The sequence below is a fragment of the Dermochelys coriacea genome, chromosome 9 (genome assembly GCF_009764565.3).
Source record: "Dermochelys coriacea isolate rDerCor1 chromosome 9, rDerCor1.pri.v4, whole genome shotgun sequence".
NCBI classification, from domain to species: Eukaryota; Metazoa; Chordata; order Testudines; family Dermochelyidae; genus Dermochelys; species Dermochelys coriacea.
This window is the reverse complement of record NC_050076.1, coordinates 92,723,377-92,740,448: the sequence shown is the minus strand read 5'-3', so window position 1 is coordinate 92,740,448 and position 17,072 is coordinate 92,723,377. Positions and strand designations below refer to the sequence as shown.

General features: G+C 39.6%; 1 protein-coding gene across 1 annotated transcript in view; it reads right to left on the bottom strand.

Annotated features, from left to right (window-relative positions):
* Positions 1–347: 347 nt before the first annotated feature.
* TBC1D8B (TBC1 domain family member 8B) overlaps positions 348–17,072 on the bottom strand; it is a 40,872-nt gene continuing 24,147 nt past the window's right edge. Inside the window, exons 12-18 of the mRNA XM_043491550.1 lie at positions 16,002–16,070; positions 15,541–15,781; positions 14,471–14,536; positions 12,893–12,976; positions 11,652–11,708; positions 10,526–10,623; positions 348–5,069 (exon numbers count right to left, since the gene is read on the bottom strand). Coding sequence (XP_043347485.1) covers positions 4,656–5,069; positions 10,526–10,623; positions 11,652–11,708; positions 12,893–12,976; positions 14,471–14,536; positions 15,541–15,781; positions 16,002–16,070 — 1,029 coding nt within the window. The 3' untranslated portion in view covers positions 348–4,655. The remainder of the gene's footprint in view (positions 5,070–10,525; positions 10,624–11,651; positions 11,709–12,892; positions 12,977–14,470; positions 14,537–15,540; positions 15,782–16,001; positions 16,071–17,072) is intronic.

Sequence of the window (17,072 nt, the reverse complement as noted above, 5' to 3'; positions counted from 1 at the left end):
GACACAACATTCTCTGAAGCCTAAAGGCAGAGCCTTCTCAATTAGGGTCCCACCTTTGGAAAGTTTCATTTCATTCACTAAGGTCCTGAACCTGCAATCTTTGCACACTCACAATTCCCATTTCCTGCAAAAGGGTAAGGCTGCCTTTTGCAAAATCCAGTAGTTCACTGCGGCATTCACTGTTACTACTGTAAATTTGAGAGATTCTGCTTTTAGTAAGTACTAAGCATGGGATTGGCCTTTGCGATCCCAAAGGCACTTTTAAAAATCCCATGCTGGTTAAACATTACAGTAAACCTGGAGCTCAATGCAAAGGGAACACCATGCTCCAAAGCAGATTTTTTTTCTTAAGTGAAGCAAGTTTATTGACACCTCATTACTTATAGTACTTTTACTGCATACAGTACATTGTATAAAAAGCCAACATGCTGGCACATAAACATGTTTTGAATGCTTGGTGATAACTGTAGCAAAAAGACAAAATATTGTATTTCTCTGGAAATCAATTGGAATACTTCCGTTAAGAAACTCTTTTATTCAAACAACAATTACAATTAAATATAAGAATTTTGTATAGTACAACTGGATGGAGGCTCTTTTATTAATGTAAATAAACATATCCCTTTCTTAGTTGCCATGCTGGCAAACTACTAAAAACAAGATCAGTATGTTATGGCCAGCTACAAGTACTGAACAATTACTGTGTTGGATGGAGTGAACCTTAAGTGCTTTTTAGAACCATATGACTGTGCTCACCCCTAACTTCCTAGAAAACATTAAAGTGCTTGTCTTTTTCAAACAATTACAATATTGGGTTCTGCTCTTCCTTCAATCTGTAAATGTAACACCCAGTGATTTTAGTGGGAGCCCGACAGTGAATTTGCCATTCCCAGCTGAAACTATTAAAAAGTCACCAGTGTGTCCAGAAGGGTGGTCAATCTTGCCACAGTTCTGACTGTGCTGCTGAGGTAGATGAAAAAAAAAAAAAAAAAAAACCTTTTTAGTTCACTTGCCTCAGGGGCACACCACCTTTTTGTTAGCCGTTCCCTTGGATTGGTAGTTTGGCTTTTCTTCACTCATTTTAGAGAGACATTTTATATGCCCAGCAAGAGTGCCTGAGGGAGGGAAAATTACCAAGATCATACTGATAGCTAAAAGATTGTCCTGACCTGCTCTCAGTACCTGACATAGTGGGGTAACCGTGTGATTGTATCGTCTTTAAAGTCATGCTGATGTTTTCACATACCACCTAATCCAATTTAAGAAATGAAAAGGAATACAAAAACATTAATATTAGCAAACTGTATCCAGATAAACTTCCCCCAAAATCAATGCCAGTTTTATCTTGGATGCAATATACATTTCCCCTCCTAAAAAAGGAGGGAACTTTTTTCATGAAAATGCCTGGCCATGTCAGTGTGTGTGGGGGGGGGGGAGGGAAGGATATTATGGGGCCCTCCCTAGGGCAAAAATCACCTCTAGCTGCCGGCCCTTACAAAAGTTACTGAAGATTCCAATGGGAAGTTCCTTCTAGGCAGTGGCTGAGTAGGTTCTGCAACTGCCTGGATCTTTGCCCAAAAACTCTGCTCAGTCCAATACTCATCAATATATGGCAATTGGGCTTATTCAAAAGAAACCAGGGGATGTGCAGTCTCCCACAATATCCTAAGCCAGAAGGGTGGGTTACTCTCTGCATCACCACAGAGAATTTTAAAGGGGTCAAAGCTCCCAGATGCAGATATGCCTGCCTGCTAACTCCGCTAGAGCACTTGTAAGTAGAGTGGTTAGCCCAGATATTATTCCTTTGTCACCTTAGAGTAGGGAATCCCACAGCAGAGAGAGTCAATGGGGAGGAGGAAGAGGGTTTTGCCTCCAACTAAGTTTCTATATATTTTGTTAGCCAGGCCATCTCCACAATGAGTGGGGTAGGAAAGGGACACAAAAGAGACAGAGGGCCAGATTCTAAACTCACTCAGCACTGTGTGAAGCAAAATCCTCTCCTTTGATCTCCTGCAAACAAACACTCACCCACGTGCTTCAAATCCTACATTTGAATACTTAGTACTAAATATTAAGGGTGTTCCAGATCAGGACTAAGAACTGGTGTGAGAGGGATCATAAGCTGGTCCGCAGCCTCCAAGCACCTGGAGTTTCATGAGCTCTTCCCACTAGAGCACCTGTGCAACTCCTTGCCATCCTATAGAAAGATGATTTTCTTGAGGAGGCTTTGCCCTGCAAGGCTGACCCATCAATCACGACTATCTAGAGCTCACATGGAACCGAAGGTCAAGGCAATTTTTTGCTGGATCAGAACACAGGTGTATAAAGGAATGACAAAAACAAACATTACATTTTCTTTGTTCAAAAATCTATAATAAACAAACTATAACGAATTTCTTGGGATAACAAACAATTATACCCCTAACTTTTAGTTTTAAACAGACTTTACATGTATGCTGGTCATTCTGTGTATAAACATATGTGTGACAATTATACTATAGATGCAGGTACAGAATTGATATACAATTGGCTCTCTCTATGGTCCTTTTGATTAATATTAATAGAAAGTGCGTAACATTTGTAAAAGTGCCTATTTTTGCATAACAGCCATTTAATATCACGTCTACTACATTTTGCAGACTTAACACCTTCTTCTTGCATATAATTTAACCTGCGTCTAACTCTTTTTATAACTTGTTTCCCCACCCACCACAAAAATTCAATAAGCCTTTAACTTATCTTGCTTGGCAAATACACCATACTTGCTAACCTACAATGAAGCCTGAAATTAAAAACATATGGCTTGATGCTGCTCAGCCTTTTTCACAAGTAGTTGCGTTGACTTCAATGGGGTTGCTTGCACACTGTTTACTCACGTGAGTAAAGGTTTGCCTGATCAATCAAGCCCTTGCCTAGATCAAAAAAGTTACCTGCTTTTTGTTTTTAAAACAGTGAAAATATGCAGTGAAAACAATCAGTAAATATAGATATACAGATCCATGCAGTAGTATCAATCTCTGCCTTAGAAATATACATGTGAAAGGATATAGGATTTTCACACTTCAATTATATTACCTCAAGCCACATTTAAGCTTCTAAAATAAGCTGCCTAATTTCACTTGCTGTATATATTATTATCCAATTTTTTTAAATTATTCCTTTAGTTGAGATCAATTTACATTAATTCCTGAGATTTGGAAGAAATGGTTATACATGTTCATGGATATTGACCAGGGACAAAACTGTTGCCAGCTTCTTTCAAGGAGGCATGGTAACTTTTCTCCCACCCAGTGTGACAGAATTTCAACACTGTTTTGCAATATACAGCCAAGTTCAGAAATCTTAGTTTTGTTTCTACTCCGTGTAAGCAACATAGAAAAAGCACCTAATATTGGTACCACCTCCTGTCCTAATTCTTTACAAATAACACACACCTTATAAAAACAGTGCTGCTTTGCAGTGAAAGATTGTAATTCATGCCTTAAAAATATGCATTTTTAAGCAGTTTACTACTTAACATTTGCAGCTTATCATTTTTGTAAAAATACAAGGTTTTCTCCCCCCCGACCCCGTTTCTTCAAACCCACTTTAGTGCACGCTACACAGTGTTCGAGTCAACAATTTTTCTCAGTAACAATTAGCAGAGCTTGCCTCAAAGGATCCTTACAATAAAGAGAGAGCTCCTTCGTTGATGATGCCCCAAAAAAGTTGCTTTTTTTCCAGCTGGCATATTAAAAAATCCTGACTTTCAGACTCCAAAGGATTTTGTTGCTGCTATTTGTCCTGATGGATATAAACTATTACAGTGGTAATAATCCAAAAGGGAAAACCAATGGCAAAAGATGAACAATTACAAGATTGAGCTTAGATTCAAAGGTAACAAAGCAGATTCAAATGGAAATCACACCTGAGCTGCAAAATCTGGGTCCCCAAAATCCTAGGGCATACAGTTCCAGTGTAGAAATGGTGCCATTTGGGAAATCAGGATTCTGGTCTGAATTTTGCATAGATTCAGGCTCAGCTCTGACACCAGCTATTCACTAGAAGCCAGTGGAGTCTGATAAAGAAAAGATTAACACTACAGTACAGCAACAAGTAAAAGAATGGCAACTTCCTTCTTTATCAACAATGCTCCTGTAACCATCAAGGCTACCAGTCCAAAAACTCTATTGCTCTTAGTACTGAGGCTTTTGCCCTGGGTTGGTGAGTTTACATGCAGATTTAGAAATGGTTACTTAGAAATCAAATCAGCCTGAAAGTAAAACACTTAGATGTCAAGTACTACTTATAAATGAAGACGGCAGAAAATCATCATATTCATCACAACAAAGAATTAAGATATATGCAACCAGTAATAGTAGTCATACAGAAAGTTTTGCAATAGTGCCCTCTATGGGTCACATTTGCTATTTTTTAGTAATATTGCATATTTTGTATAATATGGTAAAAATTCAGTTTACTTTTCTGTCCTTTTTGAACTATACTGAAATTTATGAACACAAAGATGTGATTGTGCTTCAAAGTGTTTTTAATTACTTCAAAACATTGTTATCTGGTAGTTAAAGCTAAATCCTCAAATCTCATTCTCAATATAAACAATTCTCACTTTCTATAGCAATGACCTTTGTGTTACACAGGGTGCAAAGGTGAAAAAACTATACTCTGGTTCTCGCTTTTAATTGTGAAGTTTTAGCATTTTCTACTTTGGCTTTTATATCTAGAGGTTTCTCAAAAAATCTCACCAAAGCTGGTTCATTTAACAAGGATGCCAGGATCTGCTCAAAGGCAAAAGACCATTCATGGTCATCTTTGCGAGGGCTTTGTACACTCCTGCGTTCAGTCTGTTGGGGTGCACTGTCTTTCTTCCGTGCGCTCTGGCTGTCAGTGCTAGATTCTGCTGCAGAAGCTGGGCTTTTGGCTGGTGAGATGGGGCTTTGTAGTCTTCTCCCAACTTCTTCCATCTTCAGCAAGAGGCTGGTGACAGTCGCTATAGCCCAATATAACAACTCCTCTTCAGGGTCCCCATGAAACAGGTTATATAAAGTCTTTGAGAATTGGATGAACTGGAACTAGGGAGAGTTAAAGAGGAGACTATTCAGAGAACATCAACTCAAAGCCCTAGCAACAGGCTTTTCTTTTTAGCTGGCATTCTTTATTTCCACCTTCTTAAAATAACTGATCATGGAAAAGCATCCTCTAAAAGCACAATGACCATTCTCCTTTTGAAACATGCCTAAGCTTACACAAAAAGGAGAATGGACCATTATTACATCCATCAAAGAGCTGTTTTGTAATGGCGCTAAAGTCATTCCTATAAAAGGCTCCTAACAGGTAAGTGATTGCCGAGACACTCTTCTAGAACCAAACAAAGGGTCCTAGTCAGGAAAAGACTGATCTTTTTATTCCCCTTCCCATTGATGTCTTAATATATTAGAACCAGGCTGAGTGTTACAAACAGGAATTAAGGTCATGGTCAGAGAACTCTTGCAAACACTTAGTCAAATAACTGAGCATGAAGCATCAGGGAAATGGAATGAAGATGGCAAGATTTGTCTTTTGTCTCAGTCAAGGATTAAACATAGGACATTTAACATGCAATACAACTGAAGTGAGCAGTTACCATAGTAACTCTCATCTAGACCACCAGAGAAATGGTGACCAAGATAACAACTACTTGATCACATGCTCCTGTTGCCCTGTGCCATTCTCCCGCCATTAAGTATAACTTCGCATCACCTGCTCATCTTATGCTAACTGCAAAAGTAACCTGAACAATAAAAACGGTCTGTATGAACCTCTCAGTCAATTGAGAAATACTCATATAAACCTTTGGAAAATGCCCGGCACAACTCAGCTCACAGGATTGTCCTTAACTAAAGAAGAAACTTTATGGAGATTCCCCTTTTGGTGTGTTTGCTACTGCAATATTTAGAGTTCTGTATCAGGAACAATAGATGAACCCTGTCCTATAACATTCACCCTGTGGCATAGCAATTCTGTTATAAACAAGAACTTCTGTCATGGTTAAAATCTTGATTATGGACTGCAGCTGTTTTAAGAATCAATAGCGATGATTTACTATGATTGGTGTATTGTACATTGGGGCGGTGGTTTTACAGGAGACATAAGAACATAAGAAGGCCATACTGGGTCAGACCAAAGGTCCATCCAGCCCAGTATCCCGTCTACCAACAGTAGCCAATGCCCAAAGGGAATGAACAGAACAGGTAACGATCAAGTGATCTCTCTCCTGCCATCCATCTCCATCCACCCTTTGACAAATAGAGGCTAGGGATACCATTCCTTACCCATCCTGGCTAATAGCCATTAATGGACTTAACCTCCATGAATTTATCCAGTTCTCTTTTAAACCCTGTTATAGTCCTAGCCTTCACAACCTTTTCAGGCAAGGAGTTCCACAGGTTGAATGTGTGCTGAGTGAAGAAGAACTTCCTTTTATTTGTTTTAAACCTGCTGCCCAATAATTTCATTTGGTGGCCCCTAGTTCTTATATTATGGGAACAAGTAAATAACTTTTCCTTATTCACTTTCTTCACACCACTCATGATTTTATATACATCTATTATATCCCCCCCTAGTCTCCTCTTTTCCAAGCTGAAAAGTTCTAGCCTCTTTAATCTCTCCTCATACAGGACCCGTTTCAAACCCCTAATCATTTTATTAGAGCATAAGCTTGTGTGAGCTACAGCTCACTTCATCGGATGCAATCCGATAAAGTGAGCTGTAGCTCACGAAAGCTTATGCCCTAATAAATTTGTTAGTCTCTAAGGTGCCACAAGTACTCCTTTTCTTTTTGCGAATACAGACTAACACGGCTGCAACTCTGAAACTAATCATTTTAGTTGCCCTTCTCTGAACCTTTTCTAATGCCAGTATATCTTTTTTGGGATGTACGCAGTATTCAAGATGTGGGCATACCATGGATTTATATAAGGGCAATAAGATATTCTCAGACTTATTCTCTATCCCTTTATTAATGATTCCTAACATCCCGTTTGCTTTTTTGACTGCCGCTGCACACTGTGTGGACGTCTTCAGAGAACTATCCACGATGGCTCCAAGATCTTTTTCCTGATTAGTTGTAGCTAAATTAGCCCCCATCCTATTGTATGTATAGTTGGGGTTGTTTTTTCCAATGTGCATTACTTTACATTCATCCACATTAAATTTCATTTGCCATTTTGTTGCCCAATCACTTCATATTTTGAGATCTTTTTGAAGTTCTTCACAGTCTGCTTTGGTCTTAACTATCTTGAGCAGTTTAGTATCATCTGCAAACTTTGCCACCTCACTGTTTACCCCGTTCTCCAGATCATTTATGAATAGGTTGAATAGGATTGGTCCTAGGACTGACCCTTGGGGAACACCACTAGTTACCCCTCTCCATTCTGAACATTTACCATTTATTCCTACCCTTTGTTCCCTGTCTTTTAACCAGTTCTCAATCCATGAAAGGATCTTCCCACTTATCCCAAAACAACTTAATTTACGTAAGAGCCTTTGGTGAGGGACCTTGTCAAAGGCTTTCTTGAAATCTAAGTCCACTATCCCCCTTGTCCACATGTTTGTGACCCCTTCAGAGAACTCTAATAGATTAGTAAGACACGATTTCCCTTTACAGAAACCATGTTGACTTTTGCCCAACAATTTGTGTTCTTCTATGTGTCTGACAATTTTATTCTTTGTTCAACTAATCTGTTCAAATAATCGGTCTGTAATTGCCGGAATCACCTCTAGAACCCTTCTTAAATATTGGCATTACATTAGCTATCTTCCAGTCGTTGGGTATAGTAACTGATTTAAAGGACAGGTTACAAACCATAGTTAATAATTCCGCAATTTCACATTTGAGTTCTTTCAGAACTCTTGGGTGAATGCCATCTGGTCCCGGTGACTACTTGTTAAGTTTCTCAATTAATTCCAAAACCTCCTCTTGTGACGCTTCAATCTGTGACAGTTCCTCAGATTTGTCACCTACAAAAGACGGCTCAGGTTTGGGAATCTCCCCAACATCCTCAGCCGTGAAGACTGAAGCAAAGAATTCATTTAGTTTCTCCACAATGACTTTATCGTCTTTAAGTGCTCCTTTTGTATCTCGATCGTCCAGGGGCCCCACTGGCTGTTTATCAGGCTTCCTGGTTCTGATGTACTTAAAAAAACATTTTTGTTATTACTTTTTTGAGTTTTTGGCTAGCTGTTCTTCAAAATCCTTCTTTGCTTTTCTTATTACATTTTTATACTTAATTTGGCAGTGTTCATGCTCCTTTCTATTTACCTCACTAGCATTTGACTTCCGCTTTTAAAAAGATGCCTTTTTATCTCACTGCTTCTTTTACATGCTTGTTAAGCCCCAGTGGCTCTTTTTTAGTTCTTTTACTGTGTTTTTTAATTTGGGGTATACAGTTAAGTTGAGCCTCTATTATGGTGTCTTTGAAAAGTGTCCATGCAGCTTGCAGGGATTTCACTCTAGTCACTGTACCTTTTAATTTCTGTTTAACTAACCTCCTAATTTTTGCATAGTTCCCCTTTCTGAAATTAAATGCCACAGAGTTGGGCTGTTGAGGTGTTCTTCCCACCACAGGAATGTTAAATGTTGTTATATTATGGTCACTATTTCCAAGCGGCCCTGTTATAGTTACCTCTTGGACCAGATCCTGTGCTCCACTCAGGACTAGATCGAGAGTTGCCTCTCCCCTTATGGGTTTCTGTACCAGCTGCTCAAAGAAGCAGTCATTTAAAGTATCAAAAATTTTGTCTCTGCATATCGTCCTGAGGTGACATGTACCCAGTCAATATGGGGATAATTGAAATCCCCCACTATTACCGAGTTTTTTATCTTGATAGCCTCTCTAATCTCCCTTAGCATTTCATCGTCACTATCACTGTCCTGGTCAGGTGGTTGATAATATATCCCTACTGTTATATTCTTATTAGAGCATGGAATTACTATCCCTAGAGATCCTATGGAACATGTGAATTCATTTAAGATTTTTATTTCATCTGATTCTACATTTTCTTTCACATATAGTACCACCCCCCCACCACTACCTGTTCTGTCCTTCCGATATATTTTTGTACCCCGGAATGATTGTGTCCCTTTGATTGTCCTCACTCCATCAGGTTTCTGTGATGCCTATTATATCAATATCCTCCTTTAACATGAGGCATTCCAGTTCACCGATCTTATTATTTAGACTTCTAGTATTTGTGTACAAGCACTTTAAAAACTTGTCACTGTTTATTTGTCTGCCCTTTTCTGATGTGTCAGATTCTTTATATGAATGTTTCTTGTCTGATCTGGCCCAAACTTTGTCCTCTTTCATTCCCTCCTCCTGACTAAAACCTAGAGAAGCTCTGTCAATAGACTCTCCTCTAAGAGAAGTCTCTGTCCAATCCACATGTGTCTCTGCAGCAATAGGCTTTCCCCCATCTCTTAGTTTAAAAACTGCTCTGCAATCTTTTTAAATGTTTAGTGCCAGCAGTCTGGATCCACTTTGGTTTAGGTGGAGCCCATCCTTCCTGTATACGCTCCCCCTATCCCAAAAGTTTCCCCAGTTCCTAATAAATCTAAACCCCTCCTCTTTACACCATCGTCTCATCCGCACATTGAGATTCTGAAGCTCTGCCTACCTACCTGGCCCTGTGCATGGAACTGGTAGCATTTCTGAGAATACCACCATAGAGGTCCTGGATTTCAGTCTCTTTCCTAGCAGCCTAAATTTGGCCTCCAGGAATCTCTCCTACCCTTCCCTATGTCATTGGTACCTACATGTACCATGACCACCAGCTCCTCCCCAGCACTACACATAAGTCTATCTAGATACCTAGAGAGATCTGCAACCTTCATACCAGGCAGGCAAGTCACCATACAGTTCTCTGGGTCATCACAACCCCAGCTATCTATGGTTCTAATGATCGAATCTCCCATTACTAACACCTGCCTTTTCCTAACGACTGGAGTTCCCTCCCTGAGAGAAGTAACCTCAGTGAGAGAAGATACCCCATCATCATCTGGAAGGAGGGTCCCAACTATGGGAAGGAGACCTGAATGAACAGCTTGCTACCTGTAATGGACCCTTATGGTAGAACTTTCAGAAGTGCCCTTCAAGTGACTTGTGCTCCTGAGGGCTTCCCCTTATACAAAATTTGTACCGTTTAACTATAGCGGTTCAGTATGAAGTATGCATCCATGCTAGGGGTTTTACTGGAATAACTATTGGCAAGAAAAATCAAACACCTAATTGACATAGTTATGCTGACACCACATGTCGACCAGGACTAAATCACTTAGACATAGTGCCCTTAATGAATACTAGAGGCAATGAAAACATTCAGCCAGGATTGTAACAGTTTAGAAATACAGTCTAATAGTTAAAATATAGGACCCAAAAGTGAAGAGACCCTATGAACACACTGCATTTTAGCTATTATGCTGATCTCAAGGAGAGAGAGAGAGAGAAAGTGAAAAACTAGACTGACACAGGAGTCAGAGAGACAGTTTTACCTGGTTCATTCTAGGCAAATCCTTAATATTTTCTTCTTTTTTAAGAAGTTCATCTTGCCATTGCTTCAGATAGGCCTGAATATCAATCTTCTCTTTACCTGCTTGAGAGAAAAGAATATTTCAGAACTAATGGATCTCTGACACATTCCACTTGGGAACATCTTCTGCTAAGAAGTCACATGTGTCCTGGAACTTTTGACTTATATTTTCTTTTGGACATGATCATCATATATAAAGGAAAGAAATATAACCAGCGCACAAGGTTTCCTATACAGAACTATGAAAACACATGGGCTGAGATTTAGGCCAAGGTTTAGGTGAGAAGCAGAGTCAGGGCTAGGGTTCATGTTCAGATCTGACAGTGCCAGTGAGATGTGCCAAAATCTTGTGAGACTAAGACAATGGAAATCTTGTGAATTTACACAATCTTAAAATGTTACAGATCTCCCGAGGTCAATTTTCCTTGTGAGATTTTGGCTGTTTGCCAACCAAGCTCGGGATCCCATTGAAGGGGCAGATTTTGGTCTAAGACTTCATATACAACTTCTCTCCAAGGTCTTTATGGAGTTCAGGTTAGAAGTACCAGTTTTGGCCCATAAGATGGGCAGTATTTTTGCAAAGAGTCAAGGCGATATGTTTCCCCATGAACTTAAACGATGTCCAGTCTGAAATTAGTTGACCACACAATCTTTATCAATTCAGTACTAAATGTTCATGGTTTTTCTAAAACATGAATTAAATCATGGGAAGGGGAAGGGAATCATATGATGTCTCAGCTGGTAATAGACGCAGAGGTTTCTCCTCCAAGTTATCAGTTCAAATCTACACCAGGTCAGACAGAAATGACAAAAAGTCAACAGGTGAATGTTGGTGACTTATGTGAAATGAGCTGGTACCCTCAGTCAAGTTCCTACTCAACAGTCTTAGTCAGATCAAGGATGGAGTGGCATCGAGATGAATATAACCCCTACCTGTAACCTGCCCTGAGTAAGCCCAACAATACAAAGAGATTAGACATTAATGCTATCATGCAGGAGCAGCCAGGCAGCCGAGATGCTACATTTCTCTCTCCGAAAGGCGACACCAGATCACTGAGTGTCTGACTTCGCTGATCGAGATTCTTTACCTTTTTCTGGGCTTCTCTTCAAAGCATCAGCTTCCTGACTATCCACAGGAGAGGAAACTACATTTGAAGAGAAGAAAAAGTACTTGGTGTTTCTTTCACAGATTGAGTTTATACTGTGTTTCCTTTTATCAAAATTCCCTGCTTCAAGAAGGATATTTAAGACACATGCTTGCTTGTATATTGAACTCAGTTGCGACAGAGAAGCAGCTATGTGGAAGCACTAAAGAGTAAGAGGTTGCTAATCATACTGCAGAGCTAGCTAGAGACTGCAAAAGGAGCTAGAGTCAGCTGCATAGTTTCTGATTCTCCCCATTACCTCTCTGCCCCCAGGTGTTCAAGACTGGTGGAATGTTTACTGCAGATATTGTACTGCTGCTGTGGATTTAAACCTCTCATACACAGCTAATGAAGGAGAAAAGAGAAGTCAACTCCAAGGAAGAGAAATGACTGAGTTTCCTAAAGGAAATGTTCTATATAGATCCGCAGCAATTTGGGCTCGCCTCTTTTTGCATGGGACTTTAGAAATGGAGGAGGAGGTTTCTGAAACCTCACAAGACGCCTCAAGAAGATTATGGATTTAGATGTTAAACTCCCTGGGGCAGGGAGTCTTCCTTTGTTTCTGAGTATAGCGATAAGCATACAGTCAGCAGTTAAAGAGAAAACCTAATAACGATTAGGGTTCTGGTGCGCCAAGACTACTGCCTATCACGCTGACCAGTATTTTCTCATTGTTCCTTGTGTTTTCCCATCTGTCTGTATCTACCTGCTGTCTCCTGTCTTAAGACTGTAAGCTCCTTGGGTCTTTTTGTTCTGTATGTTTCTACAGCACCCACCTCCATATCCTATGACTGGGGCTCCTAGATGCTATCATAATACAAATAAATAAACACATGAAATAATAATTAAGCACTGCTTATTGTGATATTCCACAGAATCTAGCCATTAACCAGCTTTTCAGCCTGAGGCAACACATAGGGATACAGAAAAAATAACTCTGAGAAGACAGTAGGTGGATATTTGTGGAGAACTTCTGCACTCCCTTGTGGGATATATATGATCTTCAAGGGTGGGGCTTTTGTAAAGGATTCTTGTCATCGGGGGGTACATTTTACATAAGCATTCTTTGGGGCAGGAATTGTGTCTTCATAGGCATTAATACAGCACCTATCACAACAGGCCCCAGTTCTGATTAGGGCAGCTGAGCTAATTCTTTGTACTAAACTAAGCATGCTGGGGCTTACCATTGAGTTGACTGAAATGAATCAGCTCTTCTTTTGAAAGATCATCACCTTTGGAAGGGCTTAGAGATTCCACTTCAGTAAAAGCTGCAGGAAAAATTAGTGCAATCAATCGAAAGCAGACATAATTAGCGGTACATGGGTCATCAACATACTGGAAAGGGCAACATAATGACAGCAAAGAAACTTTCTTATTGTTTCTCAGTACTACATGAACTGAAGGAGGGGGTAGGGAAGGAAAAAAAAGGGAACAACAGTAAAGAGAAAAGAATATAGAACATTTAGCACACTCTCCAGGTGCTTGGAGATGAAATTCCTCAGTACAAACCCTACTGCTGGACTAAGTTGTACTCAAAACTAATGGCACCAAAATGCTCAGCAAACAGCCATTAGTAAAGGTTTCTGAAAACATGGAAACACAAAACATTTTTAATTAATAATAAACAAACCGCACTGATTTAGGCCCTGATACTATAACAGAATCAGTGCAGGTGAATCCCCATCAGAGTCAGCAGGGCTCCATACAGGTGCATGCATCCACTCCTCTAGAGATCTGCAAACTTCAGTGGGGTCTGCCTGTGCAGACCCATTTGCAGGTTCAGGGCTTAGTACTTTTCGGCTGAGGATTTCAAAGTGCTTTAGAAACAAAAGTGAGGAAAACTCACTATCCCCCTGTGAGGTTAAGGGAATTGCCCAAGATCTGGCAGAGCTGGCGAAAGAAACCCAATTACTTGACTCTCAGACTGGTGGTTAAGCTCCCAAAACATCCCGCCTTTCCTCAGAACCTTTTCCACATTAAGGCCCAAATTTAGCAAAGCGCTTAAGCATGTTCTGAACTTTAAACACATGCTTTAACCCCACTGAAGTTACGACAATTAATCACGTGCTTAAGTACTTTGCATAACAGGGTCTTAGGAATGGGCAGAACAGGGTCTTAGGAATGGGGTCTGCAACTCAGTGAAGTTAATGGAAAGACTCCAATCGATTTTTGTAGGCTTTGGATTAGGCCTTTAGTGAACAAATGTCTCTACAAAAAGGTGCATCTTTAGATGGATGGAGTCCCTTCCTAGACTTTATCTAGGCTTTATCATTTGGATTAAGTACTGTTTCAAGTCCTATAGTCTTAAATCACCTCTGAAATCAAACCAGATTTTACATGTTTCCATGTCATCTCCGTCCAGTCTTTCAAGGCAAAACACTGACAAGTCAATACAGAGCTGAGATGCAAATTTAGTAGGAAAATCAGTGTCCGAAAATAGTGACATGAGGCTTCTGAAGAGTGGCTAGAGTATAACAGAAACTCAGTGACAAGCGCTCTTTGATAGTACAAACATATGGGTATGTTTGTCCCTGTGAATAAAGCAGAAGTGCTCTAGGAATGTACTCTCTCTTTTCTGGTCCAGTGGAATACACCACGCTGGGTAAAGCAGGCCCTGGTACTACAGCTGTGGGTCTGCACTGTGTACTTTGTGCTAGTGAAACAAGAAGGAACATGCAGGCCTGGAAAATTAAAGAATGAAAAAGAGTGATGGAAAGAGTAGTAGCCAAGAGAAAAACCCTCAAACACTACAACAAACTTACCTGGAGGGATGTGCAGCTTAAAAAGCAGCTTTAGTTTGTCAGTGAAACTTCCATTATACATGACATCTGTTAGCGGAGAAAGGCAAGACATTCCATTCAATTAGTTCAAAGCTTTGGAAAAAACCCTACTGGTATGAACAAAGAAACATGACTGAAGTTAGACATGTGAGAGGAGGCTGAAGGAAAGTACTATCCCATGCAGCTGAACTTGGGTTTGTCTATACTGTGAAATGAGTGATGTTTTACAACATGTTAACACATTTTAAACATCCTCTTAGTAACTAGACAAAGTCATGTTTATTTAGCTAGAGAATCCTTCACAGTAATGGTTAAAATTGGAGGCATGGCAGCCAGAAACGTAGGAAGAGCTGAATGCACAGAACGATGTACTTGCCATAAGGAAATCACATCAAACAGTGCTGATGTTTTTTGATTTTTTGTTAAATATTTATTCCTACACAACAGCATTCTAGAATATCAGATGTAAAAACAAATTTTTAATGCAACATTAAGGTTGCATTTAATTCACACCTAAATTAATAAAAAGCCAGTAAAAATTATGTTAACTTGGCTAAGTTGCATGTACTGTCTGTGTGATGATACATAGCATGGGAAGTATTTTTCATCAGTCAGACAGGTTGTGCAATATGGACAAGTTAACACTGTTCGGAATCTGAACTTCCTAGTTTTCGGGAATTTCATACTTAAAGTTGCATTAATATAGACTAAGCATGGAAAATTTCAGCCCAATGTTTCAGAAAAATTACTAGCATGTGAAGTTAGAGGCTTTAACAGAAAACTGCTTTGTCCCCTTTATATATTAGATGGCCCAGCCAGAGCATGCGCTAATCATTTTAAACCATGGTCAACCAGCGTACGCAACCCCCACATCTGAAGTTATAAATATACTCTGTAAGCCAGGTGGCTCAATCTAGTCCATAGTTGGGCCTGATCCTGAGGATACTGAGCAGTCTCAGTTCCAATGGTTAACAAAGGGAATTGAGGGAACCCAGCACCTCTCTGGATCAAGCCTCTTGTCAATACAGTGTATGTATTCGATATTCTCATACCAAGTGCACAGACAAATTCTTTGAAGTTTATAAGGCAATCGGAGTTTTCGTCCAGCAATCTGAATGTCCACAGTGCAAGAGAGTCCCTGTTTGCACAATGTGCCCATGGACTCAAGAGATGATAGAGGACCCTGAACTGCTGGCAGTCGATCCGATACTGGTCCAGATATGGCAGACTGGGGTCATGGTGTCTCAGGACTGGGCTATTTGCACTCCAGTAACAAGACAGAAAATGCTCCTTCTACAAAGAAAAGGCAAAGCATTAAACCAGGAGAAAGGAAAATTCTGCTTGGGGAAAAAAAAAATTGAATTTGTTTCCAGTGTTATTTGAAGATGACATTATCAAGTGTATATATTAAATCTTTTTCACTGGGTTGGATCTGTGACGTTTCCTTATTAGACCTGACCCCTAAATACAGACATTTTGCAAATGCAGGCATTAAAGAAAAACAGCACGTTACCTTGAATAATTCATAAAGCTCATCCAGGTCACTAGGACTGAATTTTACATCCTGGGACACAACACGCAGCTAAAATAAATTAAAATAAAAAAATTAAATGATGATTTTCCCCCTCTTTGCTCTATAGTCTTATTCCAATGCTCTCCAAGATTTTTGCTAACATTTAAGAGATTGTTTGAATTTTCCTACATATTTTTTGCAGCTTACAATTAGGGAATGAGTACAGAATCTTGACTGGAAATAAGTCAAGGACCACATATTAACCCAAAGAGGACAGAATAAACTCAAATCACATTGCACATGGGTGTTGATTTTACACTATAGAAACCATAAGCCAACTCTTATATACCAGATTATTTATACTAATGCAATATATGGTTTCATTCATAAGTGACAAATGGCATTTTCAGTCCATCCAAACAAAGAGTTTATTTTTCATTACAGAGAATTAGGAATTCAAGTACACAACTCCTTAATGTAAAGGACAGCTGCAAGACCAGCATCCGCATTCACAATATATTAACCATACAAAAGAAATACAACAGTTATGGTCTCAGTGCTCACAATAGGTTACTGCAGCATTTACAGTGACCATTTACTATACAAAGAGATATTAGTCTGGTTTCATCATTAATAAAGGGATAAAGAATAAGTCTCAGAATATCTTATTGCCCTTATATAAATCCATGGTATGCCCACATCTTGAATACTGCGTACATCCCAAAAAAGATATACTGGCATTAGAAAAGGTTCAGAGAAGGGAAACCAAAATGATTAGGGGTTTGAAACAGGTCCCATATGAGGAGAGATTAAAGAGGCTAGGACTTTTCAGCTTGGAAAAGAGGAGACTAAGGGGGATATGATAGAGGTATATAAAATCATGAGTGGGGTGGAGAAAGTGAATAAGGAAAAGTTATTTACTTGTTCCCATAATATAAGAACTAGGGGCCACCAAATGAAATTATTGGGCAGCAGGTTTAAAATAAATAAAAGGAAGTTCTTTTTCATTCAGTGCACAGACAACCTGTGGAACTCCTTGCCTGAAGAGGTTGTGAAGGCTAGGACTACAAC